At 43.6% G+C, this 19,129-nt stretch overlaps 2 protein-coding genes and 1 pseudogene across 3 annotated transcripts; 2 read left to right on the top strand and 1 right to left on the bottom strand.

Moving 5' to 3' along the window:
- Nucleotides 1–9,001: 9,001 nt before the first annotated feature.
- LOC129855982 (uncharacterized) lies at nt 9,002–10,949 on the bottom strand. Of its 2 annotated transcripts, XM_055924117.1 has the most exons (4): nt 10,851–10,949; nt 10,117–10,577; nt 9,451–9,873; nt 9,002–9,322 (listed from the first exon to the last, which is right to left on the bottom strand). In XM_055924117.1, the coding sequence occupies exons 2-4, from the start codon at nt 10,479–10,481 to the stop codon at nt 9,292–9,294; spliced, it is 819 nt and encodes a 272-aa protein (XP_055780092.1). In that variant the 5' UTR covers nt 10,482–10,577; nt 10,851–10,949; the 3' UTR covers nt 9,002–9,291. The 2 variants fall into 2 exon arrangements, with proteins under 2 accessions (XP_055780092.1, XP_055780091.1); XM_055924116.1 differs by having other exon boundaries at nt 10,117–10,938.
- Nucleotides 10,950–12,603: 1,654 nt separating this feature from the next.
- On the top strand, nt 12,604–15,113 carry LOC129855984 (uncharacterized). Its single transcript, XM_055924119.1, has 4 exons — nt 12,604–12,691; nt 13,527–14,023; nt 14,294–14,719; nt 14,867–15,113. The coding sequence occupies exons 2-4, from the start codon at nt 13,548–13,550 to the stop codon at nt 14,883–14,885; spliced, it is 921 nt and encodes a 306-aa protein (XP_055780094.1). The 5' UTR covers nt 12,604–12,691; nt 13,527–13,547; the 3' UTR covers nt 14,886–15,113.
- Nucleotides 15,114–15,869: 756 nt separating this feature from the next.
- On the top strand, nt 15,870–18,175 carry LOC129856159 (uncharacterized; annotated as a pseudogene).
- Nucleotides 18,176–19,129: the final 954 nt, after the last annotated feature.

The raw sequence follows: 19,129 nt of genomic DNA, 5'->3' as shown, positions 1-19,129 counted from the left end.
CTGTGTATGTGTAACAGGGTTGGTTATGTTTCCACTTGCCTCTAAAGAAATGTGTATTTGATGTTCAAGCATTCTTATTGGTTAGTTCAATTCTGATGACAATAAGGGGTGTTGTGATTGGCCCCACTTGCAGATAGGGGGAGATCGCGAACGTCAGGTCTTCCCAGTATGAAAATGTGATGCAAGGGGTAGGTCACGTTCTGAATACTGTTTTCTATTTTCTATTTTACAATGTGTACAAGTTTGCTGTACGTTACTGATTTTATACATGTGTGGGTATATGGTACCTGTTAGGGATTGAGGGGCTTTCTGGGATGTGCTTTGGCATATGATTGCTGTAAATAATTGTGTTAGCTAGCATACACCGATGTCATGGTCACATAAGCCACGGCTAACACAGTTGTCTTCATGCTACAGATTTTGTCATCGACAGCCATCAACACTATTAAGCCCTGCACAACTAACGTGCTGTTTCCCATTTAACAACAGGTATTTATACATGTTATATTTTGTATTGTATTTTTGTATTTTGTTCGCCCAGTATGAAAATGTGATGCAAGGGATTTTGTCATCGACAGCCATCAACACTATTAAGCCCTGCACAACTAACGTGCTGTTTCCCATTTAACAACAGCAGAAATAAATGATGCTCAACTGGGACCACTGGCCGAAGTTATTTATTATTATAAAACACAACGCATGGAGAGTACACTATACATCTGTTACACTGGTGCCGTGACTCGTCTTCTTGTCTTCGCCGGACGTCACGTGGAGGGATCGGAGACCTGGCTTCAAGAAGTACTGTGGTTGCTGATACACGCCTAAGGCCTAGGTTTTGCATTCTGCACAAGTGGAGTTCTCAGGAAGCTCCTGGTAGCATGAGTGAGTGGGGAATATAATATACTGTTTATTAGTTGTATGTGTTGATGTTATGATTATTTAGTGATGTAATTGGGCTGTTACGCTAGTGACCTTCGTAAGCCAATTAACGTGAGGGTGATGCCAATTTCTACCACACGGTGGCGACAGCTATTAAGGCGTTTCTTGTTACTTTTCTGTGTTGATTCTTGGTCTTGTTAGACAACTACTACTGAACTTTTATTTTGAGTGCATTATGTTCAAGCTGATTTTATAGAAGTGTTAATATTGATTGTGATAATTTTCATATTTTTGGGGGGGGACTTAATATTTACAACAACAACAAAACAAGACAATTTTTTTTTCATTTTTTTTTTCATTTATTTTAAAAATGGAAAGTTTTGGGAGAGGTAGGGGAGTTTTCATGTTTAACCCTTCACTGCCAGTGGGTAGGGGGGCAGCTATTTCTCCAGTTACTTCCACACCTCTGGCCAGGCCAACTACGCAGGCAAGTGTGCACCTTCCACATGATTTAGAGCTACCTCAACTCAGTGCATTCGAGCCAGTTTCACCTAATCCTAGGAAGGAGGATGTGTCTATGGATTTCCTGGCGGACATTGTTAAGCAGATAGGTTACTCCATAGGTGAAAATATTGCCTCTTGTTTGGAATCAAAGGCTATGGGAGATGGGGTGGGACAGAAGGTTGATTATGTTGGTGGTACCAAGGTTGGGGCCAGCTCTAGTCTAAATGTAGTGGTGAAAAATGATGTCAGGGAACCAGTGTGTTTCAGGGGGGATGGTTCAGAGGAATGCACAGTGCATGAGTGGGAGGAGACCATGTTAGTGTACATGCAGAAGAAGGGCTATGGTGGGCAGGAGAGGTCAGATGAAGTTTTGGGTAAGCTGAAAGGGCGGGCACGTGACGTGGTAAGAGTAAGCCTACGCAGTAACCCAGTTGACTTAAGCCAGGGCCCTAGACCGGTTTTTGACATTCTGAAGCATCACTTTAGCGACACAATCAACTCTGACATGCCCCTAGCTGATGTTTATTCTACGTTGCCAATGGAAGGTGAGACTCCGTTTGATTACTGGATCAGACTGAACAGAGCCATAGAGGTGGCAGAGGACTGTTTGAAGAGGCAGAACAAGGAGCTAGACAATCCATCACGTGTTCTGACTGTCATGTTCATCAAGCACTGTCCGAACCCAGAGCTGTCATTGATATTCATGTGCAAACCATTGCATGAGTGGACGGCTGCGGAGGTCCATGACAGGCTGGAGGAGTACCAGAGGAAGTGTAAGGCTCCAAGTCCCTTGCGGCTGGCCCCACTGGTCACCACACTGACGCAGGAAGTAAGTAGGCCAGTGTCGGCTGTTGTAAACTGTCCGGACCCCTTGCAGCAGCCCACAAATAACTCATCCGAGGCATTGGATCGTGTGATGGGCATGCTTGAACGGGTCTTGGAGCAGAGGCCTCAGCAACCGGTAGGCGGCTATAATAACCGTTTCCAGAGGAGGCCCAGAAGGGAGAACCCGCCTTTGCGATGCAAAGTGTGTGGGGATGCGAATCACAGCACAATGGATCATTGTTATTCTAACCACCTATGCTTCCTCTGTTATGCAGCTGGGCACACACGTCGGGAATGTCCTCGCACTTCATCGGTAACCCCCGTCGCTCCATCAAACAGCAACACGACACAGCGGCAGGAAAACTAGCTGGCCCGCACTGGGTGGGGGGAAGTGCTGGGCCTTGTGAGGTGCCCCAATTCGATAGTGTTGTAGATTTAGAGTCAATATATTCAAGTGTTTGTGATGAAGTCAAGTCGAACGAAAAAGTCATTATGCAAAATACACAGAGAGTGCTCCACAACGATGAACTCTTCTATACTAGTGTGTTATTGGGGGATGTTATAGAGGTGAGCGCTATGATTGACAGCGGTTCTATGGCATGCACATTGAGCTCTACAGTGGTGCCACGCCTTGAGAAAGCAGGTGTGCTCAAGAGTGGCTCCCTCAGTCCGACTGAAGTGGTGTTGGTTGGCTGCGGGGGGTTGAAGACCAAGCCTGTAGGTGTGTGTGAATTGAATCTGTCTGTGTATGGCAGCAGTGTCTCTGTCCCTGTTCTAGTAGTGGATGGTCAACGTGATGAGCTCATCCTAGGCAGCAACGTGATAAAACACCTCATCAGGGAGCTGAAGACGACCGGTGACTTCTGGGAGAAGATGTCATTATCTGAACACAATGGAGATGACAAACTGTTCCGTCTGCTGGCTAATGTAGAGAGATGGAAAGGGACAGAAGTGCCGGAAAGAGTGGGCACGGTAAGGCTGAAGCGGGCGGTCACATTGGAGCCCATGCAGGAACATTTAGTCTGGGGCCGGTTGTGTACGCCTCAAAATGTATCTGCGGGCAGTGCTGTCGTTATTGAGCCTACGAGGGCACGCTCAAGACCAAAAAACATTCTAGTGGGGAGAACTGTAGCGACATTGTGGAGCGATGGCTGGGTCCCTGTCAAAGTTATCAATCCCTCACCAAAGCCAGTAACAGTGAGACGCAATGCCAAGATAGCGGATGTTTTTCCTTGCATGGCATTAGAGGACTTTGACACTGACTACATAGATGGGGCCACTGTTGAACCGGTCCCCCTGGTGCAGCAGGTACACAAAATGGATGCCAATCAAGACTTTGACAATGGTAGTGGAGATAGCTTGACCGTTGACAGTGCTGTAAAACCGCACAGAGTGACAAGTGAGGTGTTGCACGAGTTAGGTCTAGGTGACATTGACATTGAGTCCACTCAGTTGTCGCAACAGTGTAAGGCCCGGCTAGTTCAGCTAATAGCCCGCTACGAGTGTATCTTCTCCCGGAACAAACTAGATTGCGGGAAGGCTACTGGATATGTCCATCGCATCAGACTCAGTGACACTAAGCCTTTTAGGCTACCTTACCGTAGGCTCTCCCCTAACCATTATGACAAGCTCAGGCAGGCCTTGGATGAGATGGAAGAGCGAGAGATAATCAGGAAATCCAGCAGTGAGTATGCATCCCCGCTCGTGCTGGTCTGGAAGAAGTCTGGCGATCTGAGACTGTGTACAGACTTCCGATGGCTCAATGCTCGCACCGTAAAGGATGCTCACCCTCTACCTCACCAAGCTGATGCTCTGGCGGCCCTGGGTGGCAATGCCTTCTTCTCTACAATGGATTTGACCTCAGGCTACTACAATGTGGAGGTGCATGAAGACGACAAGAAGTTTACAGCCTTCACTTCTCCTTTTGGGTTATATGAATATAACCGTCTTCCACAAGGACTGTGCAATAGCCCAGCTACATTCATGAGGATGATGTTGAGCATTTTTGGGGATCAAAATTTTTCTAGCCTTCTATGCTACCTGGACGATGTGCTGGTTTTTGCCCCGACTGAAGAACTTGGATTGCAACGCTTGGAGTCAGTTTTTGAGCGTCTGAAGGCCCATAATCTGAAATTGGCTCCAAAGAAATGCCATTTCATGAAGAGGTCAGTGCGGTTCTTGGGGCATGTCATCAGTGAAGGAGGTGTGGCCACAGACCCGGAAAAAGTGAAGGCTATTGCAGGGATGACAGAGAAGGATCTCATGGAGGATAACACGGACGTGCCCTCCCAGGGGAAGATTCGGTCCTTTCTCGGAATGATAGTCTATTACCAGCAGTTCATTGAGGGGTGCTCCACCATCGCTAAGCCGCTGCATGGGCTGACAACTGGGACGAAGGCACCACGCCATGGGAAAGGAAAGAGGAAAAGAAGAATAAATAGGAAACTCACAGCAGCAGACTGGACTGGTGAGTGCAAACAGGCCTTTAGTCAGTTGAAACAAGCTCTCCTCGATCAGGTCATGCTAGCCCACCCTGATTTTAGTAGACCTTTCTTGCTGTCTGTAGACGCATCTAGTAATGGATTAGGTGCTGTCCTATCCCAAGTGCCAGAGGATGGGTCTGCAGCCAGGCCCGTAGCATTCGCTAGCAAATCTCTTACTTATGCACAGTCAAAGTATCCTGCCCATAGGTTAGAGTTTTTTGCTTTACGCTGGGCAGTCTGTGAGAAGTTTAGTCATTGGCTAAGGGGCAAGCCTTTTACTGTATGGACAGACAACAACCCATTAACATACATCCTGTCCAAGCCCAAATTGGACGCCTGTGAACAGAGATGGGTTGCTAAACTCGCCCCATTCGAGTTTGACATAAAGTACATCCCCGGTCCCAAAAATGTCATTGCTGATGCACTCAGTAGACAGCCATTTGTGCAGCCGAGCGCTCTCCACCGCATCACAAGGGTTCCATACAAGGCCTTGCTGGAAGAAGCTGCGGGAGTACATGCTGAGAAGGTGCAAGATGTGTTCCGCTGGTCGAACCACCCATTCGACCTCGAAAGCTGCTCACCGTCAATTGAGGCAGAGGCCTGTGAAATTGTCATGGACTGCCAAACTACCTCCTACCCTTCTCCTGGTTCTCTGTCAAAGGAAGCGGTGTCAGCAATCCTGAGGTCGCAAGAGGAGGCTGGTCTACAGAACTGTGCGCTGCTACTGCCTCAGCTCACTCAGTCATTGGTGCCATCTGAGATGTCAGATGTGAGAGTGCTGTCCCGTGACGACCTGATATCAAAGCAGCGCCAGGATGATGCACTCGCCAGAGTTGTCTTCTACGTGGACAGGGGCCGTAGACCTTCTAGGAGGGAACGTGGCCATGAACCAATCGAGGCTCTGCGGATTCTGAAGACCTGGGAGAAGCTCACTCTGAAAATGGGTGTTCTATATCGCGTTACCAAAAGTTTGCTGTCAAAGAGGAAGACGTACCAGTATGTAGTACCCACCTCAATGAGGGCGACAGTTTTGAAGGGTGTCCACGATGAAGCCGGTCATCAGGGGCAACAGCGGACGTTGTACTTGACGAGACAGAGGTTCTTCTGGCATGGTCTGGAGTCGGATGTGAGAGAGTATGTCAAGACCTGCAAGAGGTGTGTGTTCAGTAAGGCCCCCGAGCCAGAGGCCAGAGCTCCACTGGAGAACATCATCACAACTGAGCCCCTCGAGTTGGTGTGTGTGGACTTCTGGTCTGCTGAAGACTCCAACAACAAGTCCTTGGATGTTCTGGTCGTCACTGATCATTTTACTAAGATGGCCCATGCCTTCTTGTGTCCGAACCAATCAGCTAAAGCAGTGGCCCTTCAGCTGTGGAACAACATCTTCTGTGTGTATGGTTTTCCTCGTCGTATCCATTCCGACCAAGGGGCCAACTTTGAAAGTAAATTGATTGCTGAGTTGTTGAGTGCTGCAGGAGTCCAGAAGTCGCACACAACTCCCTACCATCCGATGGGGAACGGGGGAGTCGAAAGGTTCAATAGAACGCTGGGAAACATGATCAGGGCTTTACCTACGAGAGCGAAGCACAGGTGGCCCCAGAAGCTGAAGTCGTTGACCTTCGCCTACAACTGTACAGTCCATGAAACCACGGGCCACGCCCCTTTCCAGTTGATGTTTGGGAGAACCCCACGTCTGCCTGTCGACATGATGTTTGGTACGGTGCTACAAGACTCAAATGTTGTAGACTATGATGAGTACGTCAAGTCCCTGACGAGAGACCTGAGGGAGGCCATGGAGACTGTACAGTTGTCGGCAACCAAACAGCTGAAGAGGCATGCGGGCCTCTACAACAGGAAGATCAGAGGAGCTCCAGTGGAGGTCGGTGATCGGGTGCTGCTGGCGAATAAGGGTGAACGTGGAAAGAGGAAGCTGGCGGATCGCTGGGAGAACAACCTCTATATTGTTACGGAGAAGAATAGTGACATCCACATCTTCAAGATACAGAACATGTCGACTGGCCAGGAGAAAACGGTACACCGTAATCTGATAATGCCTGTAAACTTCTTGCCTCTCCCTGACACTGCCTTAGAGACATCTAATACGGGAGACCGTGAGGATCCGAGTGAGGAGATGGAGGACTCATCCATGAATGATATACCAGAAATGGACGTTGGTGAGAGGACTAGTGTGTGGGTATCAGAACAGACCTCGGAGGAAACACAGTCGGAGCCCTCTGAAAAAGAGACCCCAGATGTGCTGGAAGATGGGCCACTGGCGAGGGACCCTCAGAACTCACCACATTCTGAGGGTGCCACTGGTGGCACAAGCATGTCAGAGCTAACCTTTGGTGAAGAAATGTCCGAACCCTCTGAGGAAGAAAGACATTCTGAAGATGCCACTGGTGGCACAAGTTCCAGCAACAGTCACAGAACCCTTGACCTTGACTACCCATCGACTGTGGACAGTGACCCACCAATGGTGGTTGTAGTTGAACAGGTTAAACGTAATGATAACTCTGTTAGGACTGTCAGGTCAGGGGCTGGTCGAGTTAGGAAACGCCCAGTGAGACTCATTGAGACTATGCAGACACAGAGGGTTTTTCATACAGAATTCATTAGAGTACCTGTGTGGGTGTAGGATTAGAATCCAAGTCTGTAGCCACAATTTTTTTTTTTTTTACTTTTAACGTTCAAGAGACCCTATAGAGGTAATGGGTCAGGGGTCATGTAGGCCAAGGTTTTTCTGTCTGAGGTTCTTGTTGTCACTGAGTGTACTGAACATGTAACAGGCATGTTTTCCTACGGGGTCTTTGAATTCCCCTAATTCTCTTTAGAGAATAGTCTTTGCACTGGAATATTTGGTGACATATGTATTGCAAGGTATTGCATACCTCATTTAGTTTCTTTGTAGTATGCAAGTGTAATTCAGCAGGGGAGAATGTAACAGGGTTGGTTATGTTTCCACTTGCCTCTAAAGAAATGTGTATTTGATGTTCAAGCATTCTTATTGGTTAGTTCAATTCTGATGACAATAAGGGGTGTTGTGATTGGCCCCACTTGCAGATAGGGGGAGATCGCGAACGTCAGGTCTTCCCAGTATGAAAATGTGATGCAAGGGGTAGGTCACGTTCTGAATACTGTTTTCTATTTTCTATTTTACAATGTGTACAAGTTTGCTGTACGTTACTGATTTTATACATGTGTGGGTATATGGTACCTGTTAGGGATTGAGGGGCTTTCTGGGATGTGCTTTGGCATATGATTGCTGTAAATAATTGTGTTAGCTAGCATACACCGATGTCATGGTCACATAAGCCACGGCTAACACAGTTGTCTTCATGCTACAGATTTTGTCATCGACAGCCATCAACACTATTAAGCCCTGCACAACTAACGTGCTGTTTCCCATTTAACAACAGGTATTTATACATGTTATATTTTGTATTGTATTTTTGTATTTTGTTCGCCCAGTATGAAAATGTGATGCAAGGGATTTTGTCATCGACAGCCATCAACACTATTAAGCCCTGCACAACTAACGTGCTGTTTCCCATTTAACAACAGCAGAAATAAATGATGCTCAACTGGGACCACTGGCCGAAGTTATTTATTATTATAAAACACAACGCATGGAGAGTACACTATACATCTGTTACATATGCTTAGGAAACAGTGCTTCTTACTGATCTTGCTGCTGTGCTTTCCACTAGTTACCACAGCCACAAAAAAATGCATGTAAACAAAAATGAGCTTTTTGGTCTTCATTTAAGGTTAGGCATAAGGGTTAGCAGTGAGGTTACGGCTAGGGTTAAGGTTAGGGTTCGGTTTAAAATCACACTTTAATAAGAAATAGGCGAGGTAGAGTACTTTGCGGCTGAGGTAACTAGTAACGACTCACTCCCGTGCTTAGGTTTCATTTCCAGGTTTCCTCTCTCACTAGACATAGAGATGGATAGAGGGCACAATTGCCACAAATAACTGTCTCTAGAGAGCATAGTAGTCCATCAGAATGTAGAACCATGATACCTCTATGTAAGTGAAAAGCAACCATCCCACACAGATAGTAGAGGTAGTCTAATAAATGCATAACCATGAACCTATAGTATTAAAATGTTTAAGTAGTATGCCACCAACCTGACATTGAAAGCTGCTGACACTTTTTGCAAACAGTAGTGAGCATTCAGCTGCCACCAGCGTCAAACTGGAAGACACCTTATAAACCTATGGCAGACACACAACATTGACTAAATATTGCCAATGTTTCCGCAGTAAAGATGCTTCAGATGAAATGAACACACTCAAACAATGGGTGACTTTTAGAGGTTTATTTGAGATTTATTACAGGAAGACAATTATTCTGAACAATTATGATCATTGATACACACCTTGTTTACGTCAAGTGAATATCATTGAATCGGTTTTTGAAATGTGACAAGGGTATATTAATTGCATATACAGTAGGTATATTGCCAATAACCAGTAAGCCTTTGGCAAAATATAGCTTCTTCCTATGCAATATTGAATGTGTAGCTATAGCAGCGTGCTACATCCTCTTATCTCGATGAACATGAAGTGTAATTAATACTCCTTGAATACACCTTCAAGCCTCCACCTCCAGTGACGGGTTTAACCTGAGGATAGAGAAACAAATACAACATGTTAGAACCTGCAAGTAGTGGAGTTCATATTTCAAGTGCAAGCCTTCTAGGAAAATAAACTTCCATCACTTGATTTGTGAGAGAAGTTCAATATTACATACTTTTTCAAGATGGCCACTTTCAGCAATGCCATGACTTTGATTCTCTTTGGGTCGTAGACACAGTTCTCCTGTTGGTTACTCGCCACCATGTCAACACCAGGTGGAACCCAGGCAGTGTCATACCCATGTGTGTGCCAGTCGTATTGCCTGTCGTGACCCTGCACATCAATGATCTTAACCTTGCCAACATCCACCTTTACTTTCAGAACCATCTTGTCTGAGTCATCAGCACCAATGGGGTATTTGATGGCTTTTCGGATGTCTCGACTGACATAGACACCTGCACCAAGCATGCCGTCTGTGGATGGTGTGAAGCCATGTCTCTGTATTTCTACTGCAGCCTGTTTAGATGTTCCATGATACATCACGTAGACGTGGCTGTCCTCAGGGGTGACTCCACTCTGAAGATGACGGTGTCTAGATCTGTAAGACAGGGAGACAGTTTTTGCAGAAATGTGATAAAAGTACAACCTTCTACAGTTGCAGTATTTTAAAATTTGAGGCAAAATATCTCAAACAAATTTGTAAGCCCTCCACAAATAGACTATAAAACGATGACATTGGAAAGCTCAAAACACAATTGACTGCTGTGAAGTTCAATTGTTCATGACAGGTAAAACCAAGAGAAAGTTAGCAGTGCTTTACAACAGTCACTTTCATACTTACATGTTGCTTTCTTTTACTTTCATGACCTGCATGACTTTGATTCTCTTTGGGTCGTAGACACAGTTCCCCTGTTGGTTGCTCAGCACCATACTGACCCCTGGGGGAACCCAGGCGGTGTCATATCCATGCTCGGTATGCCAGGTCTTCTGCATGAGGTGATCCTGTTGATCTATGATTTTAACCTTCCCTACATCCACTTTGACTTTTAGTACTCTTCTCTTATTGTTGGAAACACCAAGGGGGTATTTAATTGCTTTCCCTATGTCTCGACTGACATACACACCAGGCCCAAGTTCTTCTCTTGATGGTGTGAAACCATTCTTCTTTATCAACTCTGTAGCCTCTTTTGTGGTGCCGTGGAACATCACATATTCTTTGTGATCCTCTGGATGCTCATTGGTCTCAAGAATGTTTTCTAAGTAGTATGGTGAATTTGTTTTGTTTTTCTGCTTGGTGTACCCCTTCAAAGCCATAGTAATCAATCTGCAGCTGTATACCCCTGACAAATGAGCTGTAATCCCCAAAACTATTTTTAAGGGCTAGTTACCGTTAAAGCAAATTGTAATATTTAAATAAATATTCAACGTATCCAGAATCAATGTTACAATAGTATTAGAATAGCATTATAACATTCTCAAGTAAAGACTGGTAAACAAAACAATATTTGACTTATATCAAGTGTTCAATAATAAGACAGCTAACTTGTCTAGTGTTTCAAATAACATTATTCTCACCCGTTATACTAACAGACGAATGCAGGATTATACCGTATGTGAGGGTTTCCTTCCACTCAAATTTCATTTCCTGGTTCTTGAGAAAAACGTTAGGTTTTCTGTTTCTCTGTAAGTAAAAACCACGCCCACTCACATTCGAATGTAGTCTAATGGGTACATGATTATGAACATATGTGTAACGTCATGTCGTATTAAGACCTCTGGAGCGTTTTCAAATTGCAATGCGGACACCTTTGACAAATACATTGACGTTTTTCGTCTTTATACAGTACCAGTCAAAAGTTTGGACACACCTACTCATTCAAGGGTTTTTCTTTATTTTTACTATTTTCTACATTGTAAAAAAGTAGCGAAGACATCAAAACTATTAAATAACACGTAATCATGTAGTAACCAAAGAAGTGTTAAACAAATAAAAAAAGATGTTATATTTGAGATTCTTCAAAGTAGCCACCCTTTGCCTTGTATATAGACTAGGATCAGAATCGGTAATGTGTTGTCAATCTAAACAGTGATCACACAACTGCTGTCTGCGACTAACAGGAAGACACCGTTTATACGTCTATGGAAGACACAACATTGACCAATATTATCAATATATTTCTGCACCACAGATGCTTTGTGGAGGTAAATCACTCAAACAGTATCGGGAACTTCTAGTTTATTTGAAATGTATTATAGAAAGAAAACCCTTCTTTAAACAACGTATGATCATTGATACACATTCATTATCAAGTAAATATGATTGATTATATTTCTAAAATATATGATAAGGTTATATGATTGATTGCACATCAATTCCCATATCAAATCCTCAGCCTATTGTGAGCCTATTTAGCTCCTTCTTACTGTGGACTGTAGACTGACACAGGTGTGGTCCCTGAGTTAATTCATCACTTAACATTCCATCATGCTTAGGGTCATGTACAGTATAAAAATACTGGGCAGGCCATTATTTTGGCTACCATGGCGATGCCCCCATAGGATGATAATGTCCCCATCCACAGGGCACGAGTGGTGACGTAATGGTTTGATGAGCATGAAAACGATGTAAACTATATGCCCTGGTCGTTTCAGCCACCAGATCTCAAAACAATTAAACACTTATGGGAGATTCTGGAGCGACGCCTGAGACAGCGTTTTCCTCCACCATCAACAAAACACCAAATGATGGAATTTCTCGTGGAAGAATGGTGTTGCATCCCTCCAGTAGAATTCCAGACACTTGTAGAATCTATGTCAAGATGCATTGAAGCTGTTCTAGATCGTGGTGCCCAACACCTTATTAAAACACTTTATGTTGGCGTTTCCTTTATTTTGGCACTTATCTCTACAATACTGCACTTAAATATATAATGCACCTTAAAATAATATATCTACTGGACAAATGTATAATATTAGTCAATAGATGTCTTCTATAGACTAATAGTATCTTCAATTTAGTCGCAAATGACAGCTGTGTACTCACTGTTCAGATTGACTCAACAACTGATCTTAGTCTGATGTAAAAACACGACAGACATCAATTTACTGGTCAAAGGTGTCAGCATTGCAATTTCAAAATGCTCCAGACATCTTCCAATAATAAGATGTATCATACATGTTTATGTACCCATTAGATTAGGCTTTTTCTCATCTGAGTTGGTATGGTTGCTTTTCACTAGCAAAGAGATATCCTGGTCATAAATATGGATGGACTTTGCTCTCTCTCTCGAATTAGAATTTGAGAGAGAGAGGGGAGGGGGGAGAGAGAGGAAACATAGGAGAAACGAGACCTAAACTCTGTCATATAATCCTGAATTAGTCTGAATGGTTGGTTGAATCTGATTCCACAGTAGCAGGTAAGGATGACCAAATTATAATTTGACTTTTTAGAAAGTTGCTTATTTGCTACTTCACGTATGTTAAACATCGCATTGAAAAATGTAAATCACAAGCAGGAGGATATAGTCCAATATATAGTATTTTCTATAAAAGTGAATGATACAATGGAGATCATCTGAATTATAATCTATTTATAACATTACAAACAAGTTTCAAGTGCTTGTAACATACCAAGTATATTGTGCACTATTGACGTATTATTCATGTGAGCCAAAGAAATGTACTAAGGCAACACAGTAGTTGGCAATAGCATGTGACATTTCTGAATTAGTAGCCTGGATAAAGTCTATTTGTGGTTGACATGTTGCCCTTTTTAAGTAATATTTAATTGGCAAGTATTACAATGTGCAGGGGGAGTCCCCTTTTATTACACTTCAGGTTACTTCCACATGTACAGGACCTTCAGAAAGTATTCATACCTCTTGACTTATTCCACATTTTGTTGTGCTACAGCCTGAATTCAAAATGGATTCAATTATTTATTTTTTCAATTTGGAGTGTCATAGAAAAGGGGTGTGAATACTTATCTAAATGAGATAGTTATGTCTTTAATTTTCAATAAATCTGCTAAAATGTCTAAAAACATGTTTTCACTTTGTCATGATGGGGTATTGTGTGTGTAGATGGGTGAGAAAAAAAATATTTAATCCATTTTGAATTCCGGCTGTAACATGTCAAAAGGAGGAATAAGTCAAGAGGTATGAATATTTTCTGAAGGCACTGTAGGAGATCTAAATCGTTACTACAGGATTGCAGAAGTTTGTCTACTCATAGAAGCATGTTTTGCCACAGGTTCTCACAGCTAGAATCATCATGTTGACTAGGGCTTGCCTGAGGAAAATGAAACCAAACTCTCCATACTTAGACAACTTTCTCGACACTGGTGAACATCCTGAGGATCAAAGAACATATGTGATGTTCCATGGCACCTCAGTAGAGGCTGCAGAGCTGATAAAGAAGAATGGCTTCACACCGTCAAGAGCAGATATCAGCATGCTTGGTGCTGGTGTTTATGTTACACGGGACATTCAAAAAGCCTGTAAATACCCTCCTGGTGTTTCCAACTCTAAGAGAAGAGTACTAAAAGTCAGAGTGGATGTAGGGAAGGTTAAGATCATAGACCAGCAGGATCACCCCATGCAGAAGACCTGGCACACCGAGCATGGATATGACACCGCCTGGGTTCCACCAGGGGTCGATATGGTAGAAAGCAACCGACAGGAGAACTGTGTCTACGACCCAAAGAGAATCAAAGTCGTGGAGGTCATGAAAGTAAACAAAAAGACCATGTAAGTATGAAAGAGACTGTTATAGTGCAAACCCTCTGATTGGTTTTACCTGTGATGATGCAATAGATACATTCTAGAGCTTTCTAACTGATTTGTTTTTAGAGCCTAGTTTGGGAGGTCAGATGACCAGGAATTTAAAAAAATCAAAATTTCCCAAATGACCTAAAAATCAAGTCTCCTTTAACAAATCATTATTTTAAATAAACTATGTGAAGAATAGAAGCTAATATAATATCATATTGAAGCAAAAACTGTCTGCCTGTCTTACAGATCTAGATACAATCATCTTCAGAGTGGAGTCACACCTGAGGACAGCCACGTCTACGTGATGTATCATGGAACATCAAAACAGATTGCTGTGAAAATACAGAGAAATGGATTCGAACCTTCCAAAGATGGTATGCTTGGTGCCGGTGTCTACCTCAGTCGAGACATCCGAAAAGTCATCAAATACCCCATTGGTGCTGATGACTCAGACAAGATGGTTCTGAAAGTGAAGGTGAATGTTGGCAAGGTTAAGATCATTAACAAACAGGGTCACGACATGCAATACAACTGGCACACTAAGCATGGGTATGACACTGCCTGGGTTCCACCTGGAGTTGGCATGGTGGAACGCAACCAAGAGGAGGACTGTGTTTTCGACCCAAAGAGAATCACAGTGTTGGCAATGCTGAAAGTGTCCACCATGAAAATGTGAGTGATATTGAGCCACAGTCAGTACCTTATCACAATGGAAGTACCCCTACAGTAGAACGCTTGAAGGGCACTTAATGTGAGCCCCACTATACACACATGCAGGTTTTATTTGAGACAGTTTGTATTCCATTCTCTTTCCTGCAGGTTAAACCCGTCACTGTAGAACGGATGGCATTCTGCAGTCAGTGGGAGCATCCAGCATCACCTCATGGTCACCAGAAGAGGATGGATAGAATCAGACGGACCGACATGATGCAGTTCATAGGAAGTAGAAGAAGAAGCTATATTTTGCAGGCCCACAAGATGATTTCACATGTCAATCTATATGCAATCAATCATATAACCTCATCATATCAAATATTCATATTTACCTGATGTAAATAATACATGTGTAGCAATGATCTTTGTTCCTATAATAAATCTCAAATAAACAAGTTTCACACATTGTTTGTTGTGTTTTCCCCCCTCCGAATTCCAATCAGTTAATCTATTGAAGTATCTGTGCTGCGGAAATATGGCAACTAATTTAGTCAATGTTGTGTGTCTTCCATAGACTTCCATAGACTTCCATAGACAGGTGGCAGCTGAGTTCTCACTGTTTGCGGAAGGTGTCAGCCATTTTGAAATGCTCAGATTGGGATACCATATATGTTTATGGTTCTCTATTCATTAGACTACCTCTACTATCTGAGTGGGTGTTGTTGCTTTCCCCTTACATAGAGGTATCATGGTTCTACATTCTGAGGGACTACTATGCTCTAGGTCAGCGATCATCTACTAGATTCAGCCGCAGGTCCGATTTCTTTCTTGAACGGGTGGTCAGGGGGCCGGAACATAATTACAAATAATTTGTAGACTGAATATTGACCGCAAGAAGCCCAATCAAATATAATGTTAGACTAAAATATCATTACAAACCCCTATTATACGTGGGAATACCTACAGATTTCCCAAATTGAAATAACTTGGAGCTGATTTGTTGGTGTTTTTACAGTCTTTTATGTCCAACCATTTAACTGGGCCACCAGTTGGAGATCCCTGCTCTGTGTGCCTTATCCATCTCTATAGAGACAAGAGTTGTAACCAGGAAATGAAATCAGTAAACACTCTGTATGAAGCACTACTGTAGGTTTCCTAAGAATACAGTATGATAGTCCTGCATTTGTCAAGCAATAGCAGGTAAGTCTTGCTATTGACCACATCACTGATATATATCAAACAATATTACTGTAACAATAGTAATTCAGCACATTGTTATTGTATAAACATCACTATTTGGTGTAACAGTTTCAGCCAAAGGACTATTTAATATTACAAAGTGTAATTGTGCATTGTATTGACTTATAATACTGTTCACCTCAGCAGAGGTGTATTCAGTTGCAGTTTAGTTACTAGCTTATGGCTAACTCTCCATACTACATCAACTTCCTAGACAGCAACACACGTCCTGAAGATCAGACAGAATATGTGATGTTCCACGGCACCACAACAGAGTTGATTAAGAACAATGGTTTCACACCAAGTGCAGACTAAAGTGTTCTTGGAACTGGTGTCTATGTTAGATGGGACATTCTAAAAGCCATTGAAAACCCTCCTGGTGTCCCCTACTGGGAGACAAGAGTACTTCAAGTCAGAGTGGATGTGGGGAAGGTTATTATCATGGATGAGAAGAACCACCCCAAGCAGAAGACCTGGCACACTGCATGGCTATGACACTGGCTGGGTACCACCTGAGGTTGGCATGGAAGAGGAGGACTGTGTCTACGACCCAAAGATAGTGAAAGGTCATGGAGATGACTGGAAAGAACTTGTAAGTATGAAAGACTGTTGAAATACATTGGAAACCATTTTTCTTGTCATTACCTGTGATGGTATGGGATGGTACGTGACAACTTCACAGTAGAGCAGTGATTCCAGTTGGTGATGAATTCTACAAAATCTTTTACTCCCCCTTCCTCAATCAGACAAACAACAAAATAATTTGCCTATAATATGAAATAATGTAACCTACCTACAAATGCAATATCTAATTTCAGCAAATACTGTATGTTTTACTGATCTAAAAACAATCATGTTAAGAGTGGAGTCATCCCTAAAGGTTTCCGTGTCTACGCCATGTATCTTGAAACAACAAAACAGTCTGCGGTGACACTACAGAGATATGGCTTCACACCTTCCAGAGATGGTGTGCTTGGTGCTGGTGTCCGAAAAGCCGTTAAATACCCCATTAGGTGTTCCTGAATCGGACAGGGTGGTTCTGAAACTAAGGTTGGATTTTGGAAGTTCTGATCATAGACAATCACAACTTGTTCTGACTCTGCCTGGCTTTCACCAGGTGTTGGGATGGTGCAGAGCAACCAAGAGGAAGACTTGTGTGTCTACAATCCAAAGACAATAAAAGTGTGGGCAATGACATCGTGAATATTATTGATTATATTTCTGAAGTATTTGTTATGATTGTTACATGAATAATTGCATATTGCAATAGTTAGCCTGAGTAGGCCTATTGTGAAATATAGCCTTAATTAGTGAATATGGTCTATTCACTAATTAACACATGGTGATGTCACCATGGAAGGCCAAAACGCCATCCCACCAAAACAGTCTTCTCAAACGGCTCTTACATTATCACTGAGTGTACAAAACATTATGAACACCTGCTCTTTCCATGACATAAACAGATTTTTAAGCCTTGAGACAATTGTGTATGTCTGCCATTTAGAGAGTGAATGGGCTAGACAAAATATTTAAGTGCCTTTGAACAGGGTATGGTAGTAGGTGCCAGGCGCACCGGTTTGTGTTAAAAACTGCAACGCTGCTGTTTTTTTCACAATCAAGTTTCCCGTGTGTATCAAGAATGGTCCACCACCCAACGGGCATTCGCCAATTTGACAACTGTGGGAAGCTTTGGAGTCAACGTGGGCCAGCATCCCTGTGGAACACTTTCAACACCTTATAGTCTATGCCCTGATGAATTGAGGCTGTTCTGAGGGCAAAAAGGGAGGTGCAACTCAATATTAGGAAGGTGCTCTTAATGTTTCCTGTGTATAAAACACAGGAAAACACAGGAGAATCACATTTTTGACTGCGCTGGGCCTTTAAGATGATCATACCAAGGACCATTTAGCTATTTCTTATAGCATTTTAGGACTCCTGTAGGGGGATCTATTAACCCATAGAAACACATTGAATAACATTCATACATGGCAAAACAGATGGTACATTTTTTTTATAAAAAGGAAGAATGTTTGAAGTATGAGATATATGTGGAATAAAATGTGCAAATGTGGAATGGCTCTATTCACCTCCAGTCATTTTTACCGCACAGTCACTGAATGACCTTCTGACGAGTCCTGTGAAGCTTGTGGGCGTTGTAGAGAAATAACGGACGACACTTCAGCTGACAGCGGAGACAGCATCCCAGCTGGAGCCTCAGCCAGCACACCCGCCTAGCCAAGGGCCACAGGCCCCTTCACTAGACCAGCAGCAGCCAGAACCCCGGCTGACCCAGCATTCGTCGGCCCTCCAGTCCACTCAGCGGAGCCATCTATCCTCATCCGGGGTCCTCCAGTTCCTGCACTAGTGGGACAGCACACCTCGGGCCTGCTCTCCTATGCTGCGTTGTGGCCCTCCTCTGTTGGGGAGCCACCAACCAGCACCTGACTGGACACCTGTTGCCTCCACAGTGCAGCCGTGGACTAGCCATGCCATAGAGTACTTGTCATTTGGACACTTTCAGCAGTCCCCTGGCTACTGCCTGCTGCTGATGGGGTGGCCACATGGCCTGCCTTGGCAATGGGCTTCATATTGACATTCCAGGCTTGAATCTGTGACACCATGCTTCAAGGGCAAGAGCCACCAGCTACTTCACACTTGGAACAGGTCCCAGCATAAATTTGTGAAGATAAAATGGGGCGGGACTAAAAGAATAAGCTAAAGACTTCGATCAACTGCGGCCCCTAGCTGGAGAGTGAGTCATAGCCTCAAGATTCTGTCTGTGGGCTCAATTAAGAAAGGAGTTGGTCAAGGCTCTAGAGCATTGTGTAGGTTCTAACCCCAGTCAAGGCTCTCTGAAGCATGGTTGTAAGTTCTAACCCCAGTCAAGGCTCTCTGAATTATGGTTGTAGGTTCTAACCCCAGTCAAGGCTCTCTGAAGCATGGTTGTAGGTTCTAACCCCAGTCAAGGCTCTCTGAAGCATGGTTGTAGGTTCTAACCCCAGTCAAGGCTCTCTGAAGCATGGTTGTAGGTTCTAACCCCAGTCAAGGCTCTCTGAAGCATGGTTGTATGTTCTAACCCCAGTCAAGGCTCTCTGAAGCATGGTTGTAGGTTCTAACCCCAGTCAAGGCTCTCTGAAGCATGGTTGTAGGTTCTAACCCCAGTCAAGGCTCTCTGAATCATGGTTGTAG

This window comes from Salvelinus fontinalis, chromosome 5 (assembly GCF_029448725.1).
Source record: "Salvelinus fontinalis isolate EN_2023a chromosome 5, ASM2944872v1, whole genome shotgun sequence".
NCBI lineage: Eukaryota > Metazoa > Chordata > Actinopteri > Salmoniformes > Salmonidae > Salvelinus > Salvelinus fontinalis.
The sequence above is the reverse complement of the archived record's forward strand: the minus strand, read 5'-3'. Positions and strand labels throughout refer to the sequence as shown.